Source organism: Acanthochromis polyacanthus, chromosome 9 (genome assembly GCF_021347895.1).
Source record: "Acanthochromis polyacanthus isolate Apoly-LR-REF ecotype Palm Island chromosome 9, KAUST_Apoly_ChrSc, whole genome shotgun sequence".
Lineage (NCBI taxonomy): Eukaryota > Metazoa > Chordata > Actinopteri > Pomacentridae > Acanthochromis > Acanthochromis polyacanthus.
In genome coordinates this window covers 10798524-10817663 of record NC_067121.1, presented here as the reverse complement: position 1 = coordinate 10817663, position 19140 = coordinate 10798524, and the positions used below count along the sequence as shown (strand labels likewise).

General features: G+C 39.2%; 1 protein-coding gene across 5 annotated transcripts in view; it reads left to right on the top strand.

Moving 5' to 3' along the window:
- The window catches only part of LOC110958063 (supervillin-like), a 70508-nt gene extending 51430 nt beyond the window's left edge, over positions 1 to 19078 (top strand). For all 5 annotated transcript variants that reach the window (XM_051953514.1, XM_051953513.1, XM_051953515.1 and 2 more), the window contains 16 exons: positions 87 to 242; positions 853 to 989; positions 1467 to 1614; positions 1712 to 1857; positions 4504 to 4679; positions 4791 to 4938; positions 5212 to 5491; positions 6547 to 6698; positions 6916 to 7021; positions 7493 to 7700; positions 8064 to 8197; positions 9227 to 9382; positions 11657 to 11800; positions 13169 to 13290; positions 13962 to 14117; positions 18341 to 19078. In XM_051953514.1, the coding sequence (XP_051809474.1) occupies positions 87 to 242; positions 853 to 989; positions 1467 to 1614; positions 1712 to 1857; positions 4504 to 4679; positions 4791 to 4938; positions 5212 to 5491; positions 6547 to 6698; positions 6916 to 7021; positions 7493 to 7700; positions 8064 to 8197; positions 9227 to 9382; positions 11657 to 11800; positions 13169 to 13290; positions 13962 to 14117; positions 18341 to 18427 (2456 nt within the window). In that variant the 3' untranslated portion in view covers positions 18428 to 19078. The remainder of the gene's footprint in view (positions 1 to 86; positions 243 to 852; positions 990 to 1466; positions 1615 to 1711; positions 1858 to 4503; positions 4680 to 4790; positions 4939 to 5211; positions 5492 to 6546; positions 6699 to 6915; positions 7022 to 7492; positions 7701 to 8063; positions 8198 to 9226; positions 9383 to 11656; positions 11801 to 13168; positions 13291 to 13961; positions 14118 to 18340) is intronic.
- Positions 19079 to 19140: the final 62 nt, after the last annotated feature.

Genomic DNA, 19140 nt, shown 5'->3' with positions numbered 1-19140 from the left:
AAACTTTAATGAAGCATTTATGTTTTTTTTCCTCCCTCCCCTGTAGGTCTGTGTTTTTCTAAAGTGTGTAATATTTCTAATTCTAGTGAATAAAACCTCTGAGTACTCTGAGGCTGCTCTGGCAGGTCTGGCCAGTAAAGAAAATTTCAGCAGCGTGAGTCTGCGCAGCATCAACATCTCAGATCAGATGTCCAACAACAGCGCCGTGCCGTACAAGAACCTCATGCTGATGCAGATCAAAGGTAAAAACTCTGTTACGTGGTTGTCATTGCCTGCCTGACATCTTTTGCAGCTCCTTACCAGCCACTTTCGTTGTTTTCAGGATTTTACCACTAATTAGGACCTGAACTTACACCGGCCACAATCTATTTAAGATTAAGTAGCATTTGTTTCTCTTTTTTTTCAGGGAAAGATAGATATAGGTCTATATTTCAGATCTATATTTAGTGTCTGTTTCCTGACCAGGAGCAGTTGCCAGGCAACCACTGGAGATTTAAAGAAATTACTGCTTTCAGCCAAGAAATAGTCAGACCCATAACTGTCCAGAAAACTGCAAATTGATGTTTTTCTCTTCAGCTTTGTCTATATATTAAAGAAGCAAGATACAACAGATTAACTTGGTGGGATTTTGTAACTTTTGATCACATCCATGCTACCTATTCTCTTTGTTTGCAGTCATTGTAAGAAGCTAAGCAAGCTAATCTAAAAATGTATAAATGTGAGATGTACAGTTTTTCCCATCTATTTCACAAATAAGTATGCTTCCCAAGATTTGTTCCTTTTTTTTAAAAATAAGATGTTATTAGGCTGAAGATAGATTGCAGATAATAAAGGTTACTGTATTTCTTGCAGGTCGTCGCCACGTTCAGACCAGATTAGTGGAGCCCAGAGCGTCCTCTCTGAACAGCGGGGACTGTTTCCTGTTGGTCACTCAGGACCACTGCTTTGTTTGGATTGGAGAGTTTTCGAATGTCATTGAGAAAGCTAAGGTGAGTATTATCTCTCTGTCTGGTGTGTTCAGAGCTGCTGCTGCTGCAATATTAGACTTCAGACAAAGATGATTCATTGATGATTCTCATTTTCATTCTCGGCACACACGGGCACATATACCCATCTGTCCTCCTCGTCAGACACATGCTTTCCGCCTCCTCCATTTCCCCAAAGGAGGTCTGTCCAGACACTTTCTAATAAACATTTGTTTTTCTACTCCGCCTCCTTCTTCTGCGCGGTTTACAAATTTTATTAAGATTTTATGCACAAAAAGCACAGTAACCTCATGTTGTCTTCAGTTTGTGACTCAGCTGTAAAGTTGCACCTTCTCACTAAATTAGCTTGAGAGATAATTTCACCGTTCCTGGATTCATCATAAAAAGTGAAATTTCCTTTTTGTTTTTAGCAACATAATCATGAGAGTTATTCTGTCACTATTAAAGGCTGGCAAGTAAAAATGTTTTTCTTGTCGATAGGCGATAGATTTGGCCACCTACATCCAGACAAAGAAGGACATGGGCTGCAGGGCGAACCAGGTGCAGACCATCGAGGAAGGAGTTAACCCACAGGGTCCAGACACCCAGCAGTTCTGGACGGTCCTAGGTGGACAGATGACCTACCAATGTAAGACATTAATTAAACTGTTTAAAATAGTAAAAATACATAGCACTTCTGTTGATATATATAGCTTATTATATTGATGTGTCCAATTGTGGTGCAGCCTCGGGTCCGCCTGAGGAGGATGAGCAGTTTGAGAATGCTATCGTGGAAACCAACTGTATCTTCAGACTGCTGGACGATAAACTGGTTCCTGATGATGACGAATGGGGCAAAGTCCCTCGCAGTGCCCTGCTGGCATCCAAGGAGGTTAGTTGGACTTTATATCCCCTTTTAGGCTCTTTTACATTAATCTAATGGCATCTAAACATGTCTGCTTTATTTCTAAAGGAGCAACTTAGTCCCTTCTTGAGACGTGGCAAAATTTACAGATCACTTTTAAAGGCATTAGAGGAGATTTAATTTCCTACGACTTTGAACGTAGCATGTGCATGCGCACATACAACCTCTCCCTCACCCCCCTCTAACCTCCCCCCTCTTAACATTTACGAAGAAATGCCCCCCCTCCACAAACTTGCGTAGGACTCGTGAAGTTGCCTACAGCCGCAGTATAATCAATAATCAATAATACATTTTACCTGTCCAGAAGGAATTTAGCAACCAAGGCATCTGTCTTTAGGTCCATTTGTTGCTTGAGCTGACACCATCGCCCAAATGACTCGCCAGTAATCACTTTTGTTTTTGCATTCTCGCAATCCAGTTGTGTTTTATTTTCTCTGACCTAAAAAAATGACTTTCTTTTACGGCTGGGTCCCCCTGGATCTTTATCTGCCATTATGTAAAAAAAGATGAGCAAAACAAGTCGCCAGCTAACTACGAAGCTATACCAAAGCAACACATACACAAAACACGTAAGTCCAAGGCGTACGTAATCTACGTAACTAGGCCTGAGCTGGAAGATTTTTGATTGACAGGAAAGGGAGCAAAGCAAATGCCTCGGTCCGAGCGCGTTGATTGGCTGATGTTTTTCAGGTCATGTCATGTCCACAGTTATTTTTTTTTATTTTTTGTTCTTTTATAAACCATACATACAAGTCCACTAAAGGTCAGTATATTCATTTTATGTGAATCAGACAAATTAAACAACAAAAACATCCTCCATAATGCCTTTAACACTTGACAAGTCTGAGCTTCATGCTGCCCCTTTAATGTATAGGAAGATATTCACAGATTTGATGAGTAACGTGGTTTTAGTTAATTAGGTCAGTAGGGCAAGTATAGCACCGTGAGACTTAAATCTTGATAGGAAAAGGAACCAAGTGCAGACACAAGACAGTCAGATTGTGATTTAAAAAAAGACCTTCAAGAAGAAAGTTTGCCAGAAAGATAACAGGTGAAACAAAGAAAAGGCGACTGGCGATCCAGGAATAATTGGTCCATAAGGAAAACAAAAACAAACTAAAGCTAACCTTAACTCAGAGACACCGGAAGCTGGTAGGAAAGGCAGGACGCAAACAGGCTGTGGAACCAGGAGACAAAACACGATTCAAAAAACTAAGAGCACAATCCAGAATCAGATGTGGAACATGAGGTACACAAAGAGGATAAAATGGAAAATGACAGGTAAAGACACAAGATTGTATAGAAATAAAGAAGTGACTGGGAAAATAAGACGCTGGTGAAACTAACGAGGGTATCAAAAAGGAGGGAAAGCACAAAAACTGAGAACACAAGTGACACACAAGGAAAGGTGATGTCAAAATATTACACTAAATAAAACCAAAACCACCGAACATGACAGCTATCTTGTTAAAAACGTCAGAAAAATATTTTGGCTTTCGTAAACAGATCACATTTTATCATAAAATAATATCCTGAAAGCATTAATGGAACTCAGGAATTGACCAAAGATGTTATTTACTGTTAGATCCTGACTGATCCTTTCCTCCACGTTAATAAGCTTGCTATTAGTTTAGGCTTAGTCATTTTTTATTTGTAGCTCATAGTCTTGCACATGTGACGTCACTGTGGTGAGTATGTCTGAATGAAGCTGTGAGGAATAATAGAAGAAAAAGGACCTATGTTAGAAAGAAGTATTAATCATTTTATTAGATTGATGAAACCATCAGTGTTAGAAATCCCATGGCTGAAAAGGGCTCTTGTTTTTCGATAAACATGTCTTTACATCCTTTGCTGGCTTGCTTTCATATATCAATAAAAATTGTTTGGTTGCATGTGAAGAAGCCGCTTTTCAGCATCTCTGTAGCCTCATTAAGCCAGAATGCAAAACAGCTGCTTGTCAGCTTGTCATTGTATTACAACATTCATAGTAATCACTGAAAAGAGCATCTGACAGTGGATTTTGCATTTAAGCCACCAAGCTCTGAATATAAAAAACACTTTAGTTTTTTTTTTTTTTACATGGTCCTCTGTGCCTCAAGCTGGTTTTAATTTGTTGCTTAGCAACAGCAGGTGCTGTGATGAGCACCTCCTACGTCCATCTGTGCACTGCTGCTGCTGAAAAATGAATTAGGTTCAGGACTCTGGGGCAAAGACCAAAAGCACACTGCAGTTACGCTGCTTATTTTGAACATCAAGCATCATTTCTCCCTGTAGATATTAGTTGATTTTAAAAAAAAAAAAACGTCTCTGCAGGTTGTGGTAAATATTACATAATATTCTTTCAGTAGTTGTTTCTCAGGTTTATTTTGTGTTTTTGTAAGTATTTATACACCACACAAGCTGAATATGGACAAATAAGCATGTAAATTAGATTTTATGCCTAACCTCCTCATGGCAGATCATTTAGTTTGATAGATCTTCCTTTAAAAAGGAATTCAGACATTCTTACAATTGACTTTGTCCATAGGCAGCTTGTGTGGTATTAACTGCACACAAAGCAGCTGCACAGCGTTAGTTAACGGGACTGTTTTTGTTGTGCTGCGGGTGCTGCAGGTGTTGGTGTTTGACTTTGGCAGCGAGGTGTACGTTTGGCACGGTAAAGAGGTGACTCTGCCCCAAAGGAAGGTGGCCTTCCAGCTCGCCAAACACCTGTGGAACGGGATGTTTGACTACACCTGCTGTGATGTCAACCCACTGGATCCCGGAGGCTGCAACACACTCATACCCAGGCAGGAACACACGTTGAATTTTATTCACTCCATTGCAGTCTTAAGCTAACCAGAGAAAATATCCTCAGCTTCCAAGTTCAATCTTGACATCTTTGACATTTCCCTCCACAGGAAGGGCCAGGGTCGTCCTGATTGGGCGATATTCGGCCGGCTGACAGAGCACAACGAGACAATCCTGTTCAAGGAGAAGTTCATGGACTGGACTGAAGCAAAGTCACCAACACCAAAGGAAGGCAGCGAGCTTGAACCTGAACCAAAGGTGCAAATCCAGCTCGTGATTTGTGAGGATACATAAATTTATAATGCAGGTCACACCCACCACAGAGGCTTCATATGTCTTTTGTATCTCCCCATCTGTTTGTCTGTTAGATCGCCACATGCAGTCTCAGTTAATGTTGCCAGGAACAGTTTGTTACATGCTGGGACCAAAACTAGAACTAGAGAGCATATGCATTTGGGTGGATGCTGTACGAGGCGTCCAAGTGCCTCATTTACTCTTTATAATAACTCCTGTTTGTTATTTTTCTCCCAGGAGGCTCCAGGACGAGAGTGTCGGCCGTATGACGCCACCTTAATGCTGCCTGTCCTCCAGTCGTCCATCTCCACCATTCTGGATGGGGTGAACATTGGTCGCGGTTATGGACCGGTGGAGACGGAGGACCACATGAGGACTCAGGAGATAAGCACAGTGTCTGTGGACGTTTGGCACATCCTGGAGTTCGACTACAGCCGATTGCCACGCCAGAGCATCGGGCAGTTCCACGAGGGAGACGCCTACGTGGTCAAATGGAAGTACATGGTCAGCACTTCAGGTTAGTCACATGTTCACCCTCTGTACCTAAACCCTGTCACTTTGATGCAAAATGGTTTTTTGTCCTTGTTTGTCAACTCTCTGAGCCCCAAAACCTGCTGGAGGGTTTTATCTTATCTCCAGAATGATGCCATTTATTAAAGTCAAAATCAGTAGAATAAAAAGACAGAACTAATGGATGTTGAACTTTCCGATGATCCTTGAGGTACTCATCCATGAGGTGCAGTTTAGTTGGGAAAATGAACAAAAGCTAAGCTTAAAAATATGTTAATTCTTAAATTGCTTCATTCTACATGTCTTATTTAAACATTTAACTGTTTTCTTGAGCCAAATTCTGCAAAAATCAAAGAATTTTGTGCTCTCTAGTTCAACAGTAAAGCCATTAGTGACTCAGCTACAGTTCTGTGACAAATATCCAAGGACTTTTCAGCTTAACCAGGTTAAACTGGCTTACTTTTCAGCTTAACAGGGCTGTGTATACATACATGTTTTGTGGCATTCTAACTTTATCATACTACACAAAAAACACTTAGATTTTTTAAAAACTTATAGCAATGACTGTGTAGTTTCCATAGAGGTGCAGGACTTTATATTGCAGCGAAAATTGAGCCTTCATTGAGTAAAAACATAACAGGAGTGTAAAAAAACACCTAGAAACTGCTTGAAGTTTAGAGGGTTATTGATTATTTCTGATAGTTTTATGTTGTGAAAATGGGCACTTTGTATAAAAGTTCTCAGAATAAAACTTACTTCAAAAATGTTTATAGTCGAGAACTAGAAGAACATCTTGAATGAGTCAGAGTAAATCCCACATAAATCATTTTTTTGGTACTTTTTCACACTCAGATTTTTGAGTGGATGGGAGTTGCCACATTTGCTCTGTTTAGATGGTGTTGAGGATACCAAAGTCACATATGGAGACCTGTACACAATGCTAATGAATATTCTTGCATCTGACTGTAATGGTAAATAGTAAACATACAAGAAATGTTTAGACTTTGTTATTTTTAAAGCACTGATAATTTAGAGTAGGTTGTTGGTTCTTGTGTGTCGCAGTGGGTCGCAGGCAAAACCCCGAGGTGAGGAGCACCGGACCAGGGAAGGAGAAATGCTGCTATTTCTTCTGGCAGGGTCGACACTCCACCGTCAGCGAGAAGGGAACATCGGCGCTGATGACAGTGGAGCTGGACGAAGAAAGAGGAGCACAGGTACAAGAGACAAAGCTTATTTACAGCCAGGAGAACATAATTACATTTTTAAGTCATTGATTTTAGTTGGCTTAATGTTTGATCTGATCTATTTTATGAACACATTGGACTGAAGGCTGCAAACACATGTTTACCAAGCAGTTTCATTCACGTTTTATTTCTTGTCAACAGTCAGCCACAGTAATCTCTAACTGACTTCCACTTCTGTGTGTTCCAGGTTCAAGTGCAGCAAGGAAAAGAGCCACCATGTTTCCTGCAGTGCTTCAATGGAGGGATGATCGTCCACGCCGGCAAGAGGGAGGAGGAGGAGGAGAACACTCAGAGTAAATACATTTCTGCTTTGTATTTTAGCTATTTCTCATTTTACAATCATGATTTCCAAGCGAGGTCCCTGACATCTCTGTGAATATGACACAGCACCTTCTCAGTGCCTTAATAAGGTCAGTAAACTATGTTGGAATATTGTCACAGTATCTTATTTATAGTTTTTTTACCCTAAAATATTTCAAGTGATTTCAATTTGATTCTTAATTCTGAGCTGATTTAGTTTTATCTTGGTGGTCAAGAAATGAGATTTGAAGACATTTTTCAAAGTAAAAGAATTGCAATTTGAATAAAACGTTGCCTTTCCCTTGCAGAACTTTTACTGTCATAAGTAAATGACCTAAATGATCAGTTTTGTGTTATTATATTTATTGTGATCATGTTTAAAATAACTTCCTGCAATACTGACTGAGCAATGACACATTTCCTGTCACTCCACTGATAACATTCACCTGTGCCTCTGTCTGCAGGTGAGTGGCGTCTGTACTGCGTGCGTGGCGAGGTTCCGGTGGAGGGCCACCTGCTGGAGGTGGCGTGTCACTGCAGCAGCCTGCGCTCCAGAGCCTCCATGATCCTACTCAACATCAACAAGGCCGTCATGTACCTGTGGCACGGCTGCAAGTCACAGCTTCACACTCGCAGCGTCGGAAGCACTGCCGCACTCAAGATCAAAGAGCAGTGAGTTTTCATCAGGAGGGGAACTTTGGCCAGTTGTTGGTATTGTGGCGTTCAGACATCACATACACTGTTCAACAATTTGGGGTTACTCAGACAATTTCATGTTTTCCCTGAAAACTTGAACTTTTACTCATGTGCTAACATAACTGCACAAGGGTTTTCTAATCACCAATTAGCCCTTCAACATGATTAGCTAACACAATGTACCATTAGAACACAGGATCTCTGTACCCCTATGTAGATATTCCATTAAAAATCAGTCATTTCCAGCTAAAATAGTCATTTTCCCCATTAACAATGTCTAGACCGTATTTCTGATTTTCACATGTGTGTTAAATTCTGCCTCTCTTTTCGCTGCCTCAGGTGTCCTCTGGAAGCAGGACTCCACAGCAGCAGCAAAGTCACCATCCATGAATGTGATGAAGGAGTTGAGCCTCCAGGCTTCTGGGAGGCTCTGGGGAGAAAAGATAGGAAGGCCTACGACTGCATGCTGCAAGGTTAAAAAAAAAAACCCTGCACCTGTGGGGTTTTAGCTAGTCATAGATAATCCCTCAAATGACAAACAGTGCAATTATTTTAGACAGAAAGGGAAAGAAATTATATGTTTTGGTACTTAAACATGACCAAAAAAAAAAAGCAATTTAGATGAGATTTTAGCCATTTGAAAAGCCTTAGAATGGACAAATATAATTTTATTTTTACAAATTATTATAATTTGTTTTTAAATTTCGCTATGCAAGTTAAAACGGTCACAATTTCTGTCTCCACTTCAATGGAGACAGTCTCGACAATCATGTCTAGAAGTAAAGAAAACTCAAATGTGTTTAGTGCAATGTGAAACGGTTATAAAGCCAGAAATTATATTAAAAAATGAAAATAAAGTTCAAATTCTTTGATTATTTATTATAAAGTCAAAGTGGGATTAACATTCAAGCCTTTTTAGTTGCCACAGTTGTTACAAATGTTGGAAAAAGCACACAGTGGTTCTACGCACTAGAGATGCTTAACTACTTGCATTTTCAATTTTCAATCCATGCTTGCCTCCTCTCTGCTCTGTGTGAATACAATCCGCAGTTATCCTGAAAAGTCACAGAATTTTTGTCACATAACTGTTTATCTCAACTCGGTCACTAATGACTTCACAGCTACACTGAGGAGTGCAGAATTTTGTGTCATTTACAGAATCTGTTTGGTGTAAACACTTTGTATTTGGCACATTTTGTAAGCAGAACATGTAGAATAAAGTGATTGTGATGAAATACCGTAATTTTAAGCTTACATTTACTGACATTGATATTATGCTGAGAGGCCCTTGAAAAGCTGAAAATTCAACAATTCTCTCTGCAGTTTCTGCCTCTGATAAATGGATTTTGAGTTTCAGATTAACAATAGAGGAGAAAAACGGTTTTGTATAAAAACAGTATTAAAAATGATCAAATATTCATTGATTTCTGAACAACAACCAAGTGAAAAAGACACGAATGGGTGCTAGGTTGTAATTTAAATGTTTTGTTGTGTGTCATCAGATCCAGGTAAATTCAACTTCACCCCACGGCTCTTCCAGCTGAGCAGCACATCTGGAGATTTCGTGGCGAGTGAGTTCTTCCACCCATCCAGAGCTCCAGACCTGGTCAGCTCGCTGCCCTTCCTGCAGGAAGAACTTTATAACGCAGCACAGCCTGGTGAGGCCCACATACAAACACTTATTTCTGCTAATTTAGGCTTCCTTCCGTCCTTGCTGGAGAAGCTCTGAGTGAGAAAACACAGGTGTATCTTATGCAACACTCTTTACATGCCATGTCCTCTATCATCAGCTGTAAAATGAGCAGCTGGTCTGTTGCATAAACAGCATTAAAGCAACAGCACTGCATGATTTTCAAATATGTGGGCAAAATACATACAAAAACAGACACTATCAGGAGCAGCTCTAATGTTATTCAGGTTTACTCATTAAATAAAAGTATGGAATGTGTAATATCAAAAACATTTGCTGCAACTGTATGTTTAGGTTTTTCTGCAAAACTAAAAGACTTTTCTTTTTTTTTTCTTCTTTTGTAATTTCCATTGTCATTTTGTATTATCCAGAAGATATACAACAGTAGATCAGTAACCTCACAGTTATAATAATTTTTCAGCTTTAACATGAAATACACAAAACAGTTCTAGTTTTTAACAAAAAAAAAAAACTGGTGTTATTTTTTTCTTCCCTCGGCGTACTGTAGCTGTTTTTATCGCTCCATTGTCTGTTCCCATCTGGCTTTTCTTTTTTGTCAACAAAAAGGGAATAGCTTATTTTTTCTATACATAAATATTTACAGTATATTCAGTAATAGGCATGCAGTCAGCAAGAACAAGACATTTTCCCTTGAGCATTTCATAGCTATAAAAGAGGATGATCAATTAAGGACCAAAACTTATGGAAGGCTAACAAAGGCTGGTGGATGAGCAAATAAAGATGAGGCTGTAGGTCTTGAAAAACCAAAACTAAAAGTCTGAAAGACATCTGGAGAAACTAAAGCAAGAAAACAGGTTTAAAAAAAAATACACAAATCCAAAAAAATCTTTAAAAAAAAAACCCAAATTGGATAAACATCATTCAGCAAACTGAAAGCACAAACTATAATCAGATGTGGACAAATATGTGGTCCACAACCAGGACAAAATGAGTATAAAACACAGAACTGACTGGAGGTGACAAACAAGACATACAGTTGTCCTCAAAATTATGAAAAATAACATTCTTTATCAGATTCTGTATTTGCAATAGGTATTATATTTGTATTTCCTCAATATCTTTTTTCTTCTTGTTGCTATGTGCAAATTCACATATGAGTGTCGAAACTTCACTCACATATAGGAATAGATATGGCCAAAAGTTAGTTCTCACTGATGTTCAGAATTATTCATACCTCTGGCACCGTGTCAGAAAGATATCTTTTTTTGGTTTAAATTCCTAATAATTTAATAATTTTTGGCCTAAATTTATTTCAAGATGATCAGTGGAATACGCTCATGGTTTTTTGTGACCAGTGGCATCTTTTCCGAAGAATGTAAATAGGGGCAACATGTTCTGGTTATTCTTAACTTCTGACCAGTATGGCCAAGAAGAAGGAGCTCAGTGAGGATCTGCGACAACGTCTTGTATGTGCCCACAGTAAAGGAAAGGGTTACAAGGCCATTTCCAAGCAGTATGATTTCCCTGTGTCAACCGTCCAGAGCATAATCAACAAGCACAAGAAGTTCAACACTGTTAAGAATCTCAGTGGGCGTGGCAGGAAGCACAAGGTGTCACCCAAACTTGCCCAGAAAATCTGCCGAGAGGTCAACAACAACCCCCGGACAACAACCAAGACCCTAATTGAATCACTTCACCAGGCAGAATAATTTTGAACATGGATTATTTTGAAAGCCAGTGAAATAAATACCTCTGAAATAAAGATTTTCATAAATTGTGTATTATTGTTATTCCTTTACTTGTTGGTCACATATAACTCATAAACAAACTTGCCCAAATTTATTAATTCCATCACAAAAATAAAAAATCATAAAAATTGCCAAGGGTATGAATAATTTTGAGGACAACTGTAGGTGAAAACAATGAGGCAGTCAAAAGAGGAGGGAAACGCACAAAGGGAGGAAACGGTGATCAACTACCCCAATTAACAGACCATAACAAATTGACTTCTACACATTTGACAGTTAAGGTTCTGTGCGCCGTAGCTGCCATCTCTCCAAAACATCCTTTGGTAAATAAAACTCTACTTTTCTCATACCTCTTTGTTAAAACTCAAAGAGACGTGAACAAAGGAAGCCTTTTTAGCCAAATGGAAATCAGCTTCTGTATCTATAGTGATTTATCCTCATTCTGATGCTCAAACAGACTCGGCTGATCATTTGGGAGAAAATAATCCTGTTGTATCTCATGTTGAAAAAGAATTTCTCCCTCTCCTGCACAGCTTTGTTCCTGGTGGATAACTTCCATGAGGTTTACTTGTGGCAGGGCTGGTGGCCTCAGGACAGTGAGAGCACCGGCTCGGCACGTATCCGCTGGGATGCAGACAGGAAGTGTGCGATGGAAACGGTGCTGCAGTACTGCAAAGGTGAGCAGAAGGAGGATGATCGGTTAAAGCTGCATCAACAATTTTATTCAATTATCAGGACCAAAATAGTTCTGAAGATTAATTTTCAAACACCTATAAGAACATAAAACATCACGTGATTGTAGAAATATGTGACTAGAAACTATGAATGCTTTGTGCTAAACAAACAGTAGTTTTGTTCATGCTTTGCCTTCATAATTTGACTCATTTTACTTATTACACAGCCACAGGGTTTCAAAGAAATGGACCAAATACCCTAAAATCCCCAAATACATTATGTTGCTACTCATTGCCTTTCATTCTGAATGTGTGAACTGATGTTACTGTGTTCAGTGGATGATAGCACAAGATTTGGAGATAGGCAATTATCTAATTAAATCTAAGATATTTTCTAGAAGAACTTAGAAATTTAGAACTCAAAAGATGAGAATAAATGTCAAAATAATGCTTTTTACCTTTTTTCATTAAGCCATAATATTTTTACTCCACCAAAGAACGCAGCGAAGTTATGTGACGATCAACGTTGCTTTGTCTGTCTGTTGACAACATTATTCAAAAACGGATGAATGGGTTTGGATGAAATTTTCAGGAAAGGTCAGAAATGACACAAGGACCATGTGAATAGATTTTTGGCAGTGATGCGACTTATAGTCTGGATCCACGGATTTGTTAAGGATTTTTGTATCATTGCGAGATAGTGGCACGGCGTCACTGTAACTATGACAACAAGTGAACACTACGTCAGCCGATCACATGATTGGGATCCTATTGCTAAATTTCCTTCTTTTAAATTTTTTGCATCTTTCCGTTTTATGCTGTTTATTTGAATGTGTTTTGACTTAGTTTCCTCTGTATGACGACTTTGATTGTTCTGAAAGGCACCTATATATAAAATGTGTTATTTGTTATTATTATTATTATCATTATTGCAAATCCACTGCCGTGGACCACAAATTGTTGAAAGATTTCAAAAACATACAATGACTGAGCGGCCTTGGCAGAGTACTGCGCTCTCTGAGTGCTTTTTATCCCCCGCCTCCACGAAGTGGAAAAGGGGGACATAGGTTTGGCCTCCGTCCGTGCGTCTGTCCGTCCATCCGACATGAAGGGGACAGCTTTTCTCAGAAGCTATTCCAGCTAGGATTACGAAATTTAGTGTGTAGCTTCACACCATGGACACCTTGATCAAGTTCAAAAATGAGACCTGTGCGATAATATTTAACAGAGTTATGGCCCTTGATCACTATTTTGGATATAGACTCATAGACATCACATGTGGCGGGGGATATTGATGACCATGTCGTCTTGTCTTGTTAGTTTTGTACCTAACCTGAGGTTGTAATAGTTCTATTGACTTTGTCCCTGCAGAGAAAAATGAGAAGAAGCCTCAGAAGTCGTACCTGATCCACGCCGGTCTGGAGCCACTCACCTTCACCAACATGTTTCCCAGCTGGGAGCACAGAGAGGACGTGGCTGAGATCACAGAGAGGGTCAGTGGCACTGAATTATAGAAATATTCTGTCGTACGTATCAGTAAGCAGTCAGGAGGGTTCCACTGACTTCACGTTTGAACTCCGAGCAGTTTCTGGGCATTTTCTGATCCTGTCATATTTTTACTCATCGTGGGTTCATTTTTCACTGCAGTATAAAATCCTGCACCTCTATGGAAACAGAATAACCATGACTTTAAGCAGAGAGAGTTCATAAATGTCTTCTGTGCAGTATGATACAGAATTTAATAAATGCTAAAAACAAATTAGAATTTCTTTAACTATTTCATTCACAAAAAGTGAGACAATTGGAATCAACACGTTCAACATTTTTCCAAGTGTCGCATGTGTCTCAATTAGTTTTTTTTGCATAAATATAAATATGTGTGTTTGTTTGAGGAAACAATCTTTAGGAAACGCATTGAGCTACTACAGTGTATTAAATGCGTTATACAACTAAAAATGCCTTGCCTTTCAAACCCACAGCCAGTTTTGTGGGTTCAGAGGGTTACACAGCAAAATAAAATGTGACACAACAGCAACGATAACCTGATCTCTCTCTTTTCCTGCACATATGCAAACAAAGTGAAAATACTTTGTTGGAAATACAGAAAAATACCTATGATGTTTACATTATACTGTTTTTATTTCCTGCTGTGTGGTGGCTGCAGGAGGCAGAGGTGTGTAACCAGATCATCCTGGTGGAAGACGTGTTGGCCCGACTCTGTCAGAACACCTTCCCTCTGGCTCAGCTTCAGGCCCGGCCTCTTCCAGAGGGAGTCGACCCGCTGCGCCTGGAGATCTACCTGTCTGACCAGGACTTTGAGGTCGGTAACAGAAACGGCTGTACAGAACGTCACATTTGTTTATTTATCAAATTTCAGACAGGATAAAAATATACCGAACCAGACTTTTAGATCTTTTTTTTTTTGTTAAATGATGGAACTCTACATGGTCATCACAGGAAAAGATCTGGTCTTTATTTCAGCTGACTTCTGACTACTGAAATGTCTACTTATTTGTTACATTTTGCTTTGTAAATTTTACCTGACACACTATATCACTAATAATGCGATAAAAGGAGAAGATTTTACATCTAATTATCAACTCTGACTGAAATTAGGGCTTAAAGAGGGAGACGTTTGCATTTCTAGGCAAAGGTTTTCAGTCAGTTATATAGAACAGAATAGCCACTTTATTGTCAATCATTACACGCATTAGATGGTGCACATTTGAATGAACTTTGATGCATTAGCTCACCATCGAACTGGTAAAAAATTATTCAGAAATATGTGCATAAAATACAATATATACATTGTATAAATTTTAAAGTAACATAAGTGCAAAAACAATGTAGCAGCTGTCATTAAAATCTCCAAATGAAAAACAAATCCTCCTTAATACATTTTAACAGTTACAAACATGACTGTGAAGCACTCTGAGGTGTGCACATTGAAGTATTTCACAGATTCTGACTGACATTTATGCTGTAAACACATCAAGATATAAGAAGAAAATGACAGCAGCATGTTAAGATTATATAACGTTATACACACTATAATCAAAGGTCGATTTTATCCATTTTAATCTGATCTATTACTACTGCACATCTCCCGCAATTAAACCCATCTAACTCCGTCCAACTCTCACTTTTCAGACCAAGTTGTAGGTGGATTCAGGTAAGACGAGTGTGACTCATCAGCACTGGGGAGCTGTTCTTTTCTCGAGCACGTCAGCACTGCCTTTCCCTTCTTTATACGGATTGTGGTGGAGTCGGAACGTTTGCGCTCGGCTGCACAGTTATGTCTGAAAACATCATCCTGAAAGAGCAGAACTCTGTTGGACAGTTCTCTATATTAGCTACATTCGCGAAGGTCTTTCTCACACAGTAGATAAATGGAAAATGACATGAGCTAAATTTGGATCCCGTTCCTGCAGGAAAGAAGATGGAAAGTTACAAATGAGTCGATCAAACAATTCAGTATTTTAGCTTTCAATGTGTATTTATGTACAGAAGGTGTGTTAATGTATATTATATTGTAATTATGGCATTATATGTCGAAGCTGAACAAATTAATTTGATTAGTAGTAATTTGGTTGCATTCAATTATGTAAGGATTTGCTATTTTCTCAGTTTTATATTCAATTTTATATATATGGCACCAAGCAGCATAACTAAGGGATGTCGAAGAAGTCAGTTGTTCTCCGTACATTTGGACTCCAAAGTCATCCCTGCCTATAAGCTTTGCCAAAAAGGAAAGTTTGAAGCCTGGTCTTGAAAACAGAGAGAGTGTCTGCCTCCCGAACCCAAACTGGGAGCTGATATATGATTGCAAATTAAGCATTTTGTATTTTTTTTTACAGTTGGTTGGATTTATCAGCATTTTATAGACAAAGCAATTCTATTTGTCATATTTCATCAGATTAATAATTAGCTGCACCCGTATTGTACCATATATCTTTATTCCTAGCAGGAATGGGCTTTTAAAATAGCTGGGTTTTTTTGTCAGATCTATACCGTCGTGATGATTGTCAGATGTATTTGTGCAGCTGCGGTTCGTCTCTCCGGCCTCACGTCACTCCTGCATCACTTCTCTGCTGCTGTCGCTCTTCTCTTTACGCACTCAGTCCTTCCACCTGAGACTCTTTTTCTTTTTTCTCCTCTCAGTGCAAATAAAAGCACTTGAGTGATTCACCAGCAGCTACACTGCAGTCTGACTCACCGTCTGTCTGTGGAGCACGAAATGAAGGCATGAAAACAACCTCACTGGACAGAATCTGTTCTCAGTTAGCAGCCCACAGAGCACCGAGAGAGCAGCTGTCGGCGAGACGTCAGGAGGCAAAAACGTAGCCTCAGACTGGTTTCAGGAGTTCAGAGGTTTCCCAAGTCAACAGATCTGAATCCAGCATGAATGATGTGCTGCAATCACATCAGCATGAAGCAGAATCTGTTTTATTATGGTGTTTGATAAGTGTAAACTCACTTTCTTTAAGGTGGTGCAGTCCTTAGACCTTTTTTTTGGGTCATTTTACAGTCAGTCTTTCATCCATTGCGCTTGGAATTTTAGTAGATTAGGGTTGCAGTGCAGGAGACAGAGGAAGAGAATAGCTTCTTCAGAGCCCTGCCCTTGAATGAATAGTAAAGAAAACTCCTCTGAAATTACACGTAATTCGTTGGGATATGGTGGATATCTCAGGAACAGGATTTTCTCTAGGTGCTAAAAGGAAAAATTAAGAAGAATGGATCAAAGAATAAACTTATGCCGGTGAACTGACATCAACAACTTTTTAGACTCCCATCAGATCATCAAGCTGCATTTCTTGTGTCCTTTAGTCTTTAGTAAACCCCTGGCAAAAATGATGGAATCACCAGTCTTGGAGGATGCTCATTCAGTTGTTTAATTTTGTAGAAAAAAAAGCAGAACACAGACATGCCACAAAAATTTTTTAAAAAAATCATTTAAAATGGCAGCTTTCTGACTTTAAGAAACACCAAAAGAAATCAAGAAAAACAATTATCGTAATCAATGACAATTGCTTTTTTAGATCAAGCAGAGGGAAGAAATTATGGAATCACCAATTCTGAGGAAAAAAAAAGGAAACACCCTGTAACTTTCTATTTCCAAAACTATCACCTGCATCAGATTAAATCTGCTTGTTAGTCTGCAGTTAAAAAGAAGTGTCACACCTTGGAGAACTGTTGCACCAAGTGGATTGACATGAATCCAACATGAGAGATGTCCATTGAAACAAAGGAGAAGATTATCAAACTTCTTAAGGAAGGTACATCATCACGAAATGTTGCAAACGATGTTTGTTCACAGTCAGCTGTGTCTAAAATCTGGACCAAGTTCAAACAACATGGGAAGGTTGTAAAAGGCAGCATACTGGTAGACCAAGGAAGACTTCAAAGCATTGAGACAGAAAACTTGAAAACAGAAAATGCACAGCAAAACAAATGAGCAACAAATGAGCGGAAATTAGAGTCGACGTCTGTGACTGAACTGCAAGAAACTGCCTAAAGGAAATGGGATTTATATACAGAAAGGCTAAATGAAAGCCATCATTAACACCTAAACAGAAAAAACAAGGTTATAATGGGCTAAGGAAAAGCAGTCATGGATGACAGGATGAAAGTCATATTCAGTGATGAATCGTGAATCTGCATTGGGCAAGGTGATGATGCTGGACCTTTTGTTTGGTGTCATTCCAGTGAGATTTATGAAGATGACTGCCTGAAGAAAACATGCAAATTTCCACAGTAATTGATGATCTGGGGCTGCATGTCAGATAAGGCACTGGGGAGCTGACTGTCATTACATTTTTAATAAATGCACATGTTTTTGTTGATATTTTGGACACTTTTCTTATTCCATCAGTTGAAAGGATGTTTGGGGATGACATCAATTTTCAAGATGACAATGCATCTTGCCATAGAGCAAAAACTGAAAACTTTCCTTGAAGAAAGACACAAGGCCAGTATCATGGCCTGAAAATAGTCTGGATCTCAATCCAATTGAAAACCTGTGGTGGAAATTGAAGAAAATGGTCCATGACAAGGCCCCAACCTGCAAAAGTTGGAGCCAGATTGAAGAGTACTGTTTGTCACTCGTGGAGTAGATGCCTCAGAGACTGCAAGCTGTTAAAAAGCCAGAGGTGGTGCAACAAAGTACTAGTGGTGTGTTGTAGTGATTTTTTTTTTCATGATTCCGTAATTTTTTCCTCAGGGTTGAGTGATTCCATGACTTTTTCCCTCTGCTTGATCTAAAAAAGCAATTATTACTGACTACCACTTTTTTTCTTGATTTCTTTTAGTGTTTCTCAAAGCCAGAAAGTTACCATTTTAAATGACTTTAGTTTTGTGGCATGTCTGTGATCTGCCTTTTTTCTACAAAATTAAACAACTGGACGAACATCCTCCAAGACTGGTGATTCCATAATTTTTGCCAGGGGGTGTAGCAGCTAAAAACCAGTATGAGTGACAGGAAAACACCAAGACTTCTCTCTGAAACAGTATTTAACTGTGTGTGTTTTTTTTTCCCGTCTGCAGAAAGCATTGGAAATGAAGAGGGAGGAATACGAACGTCTGCCAGGGTGGAAGCAAGTGAACTTAAAGAAGGCCAAAGGACTGTTTTAGCAGAACGTGAAGCGGTAAAAAGTGGAAAGTGAGAAGCAGGAGAGAGATCGACCTGTTGTGTACCCGATTCTTAAGAAAAACGACGTCAAAGGAGAAAAACGGAGCTGCACTCGCCTCGCTTTATAGTCATGTTTTACTTCTCAACTTTGTCATTACTTAACAAAAATTAAATTCAAGCGGTTTAATGTCAGGTAAAAATACCTCGCTTTGGTTCATACATGGTGTCTGTGTGTCTGAAATCTCTTCTGAAGTGGAACTCGTGGAAGAAAACGCTCGTCGTCGGGGTGCCATGCTGTGGTCGTGTATATAATGTGTGTACGTAACATTCGTTTGTGGAAATGTGAGCGTAGGTGCGTTTGTGACTTTGTATCTATGTAAAAAAAAAAAGAAGACAAAATCCTGTCGTGTCAGATGCCGTCAGGCCTCGTAGGAAACTCGACTGCTGAAGTGACTCCGACCCGCCGAGCGCCTGAGAGGAAAACTGTAATTTAAGGGTTTGACTTTAATGAGAAGAGAAACAGCAGCTTGACGAATCTGAATGTATAGTGCCTTGCTTTTTGTGTACAGTTTATATACAGAAAATCTAGTCTGCATTTTTAAGACTTTCTTTGTGATATAAGACATAGTGAATTAAATCACAATAATGCTCAACTCAAAAGAAGTCTTTTTATTGTTGTTTTTGGTTACTGCACTTCATACATTAAAGCACTGAG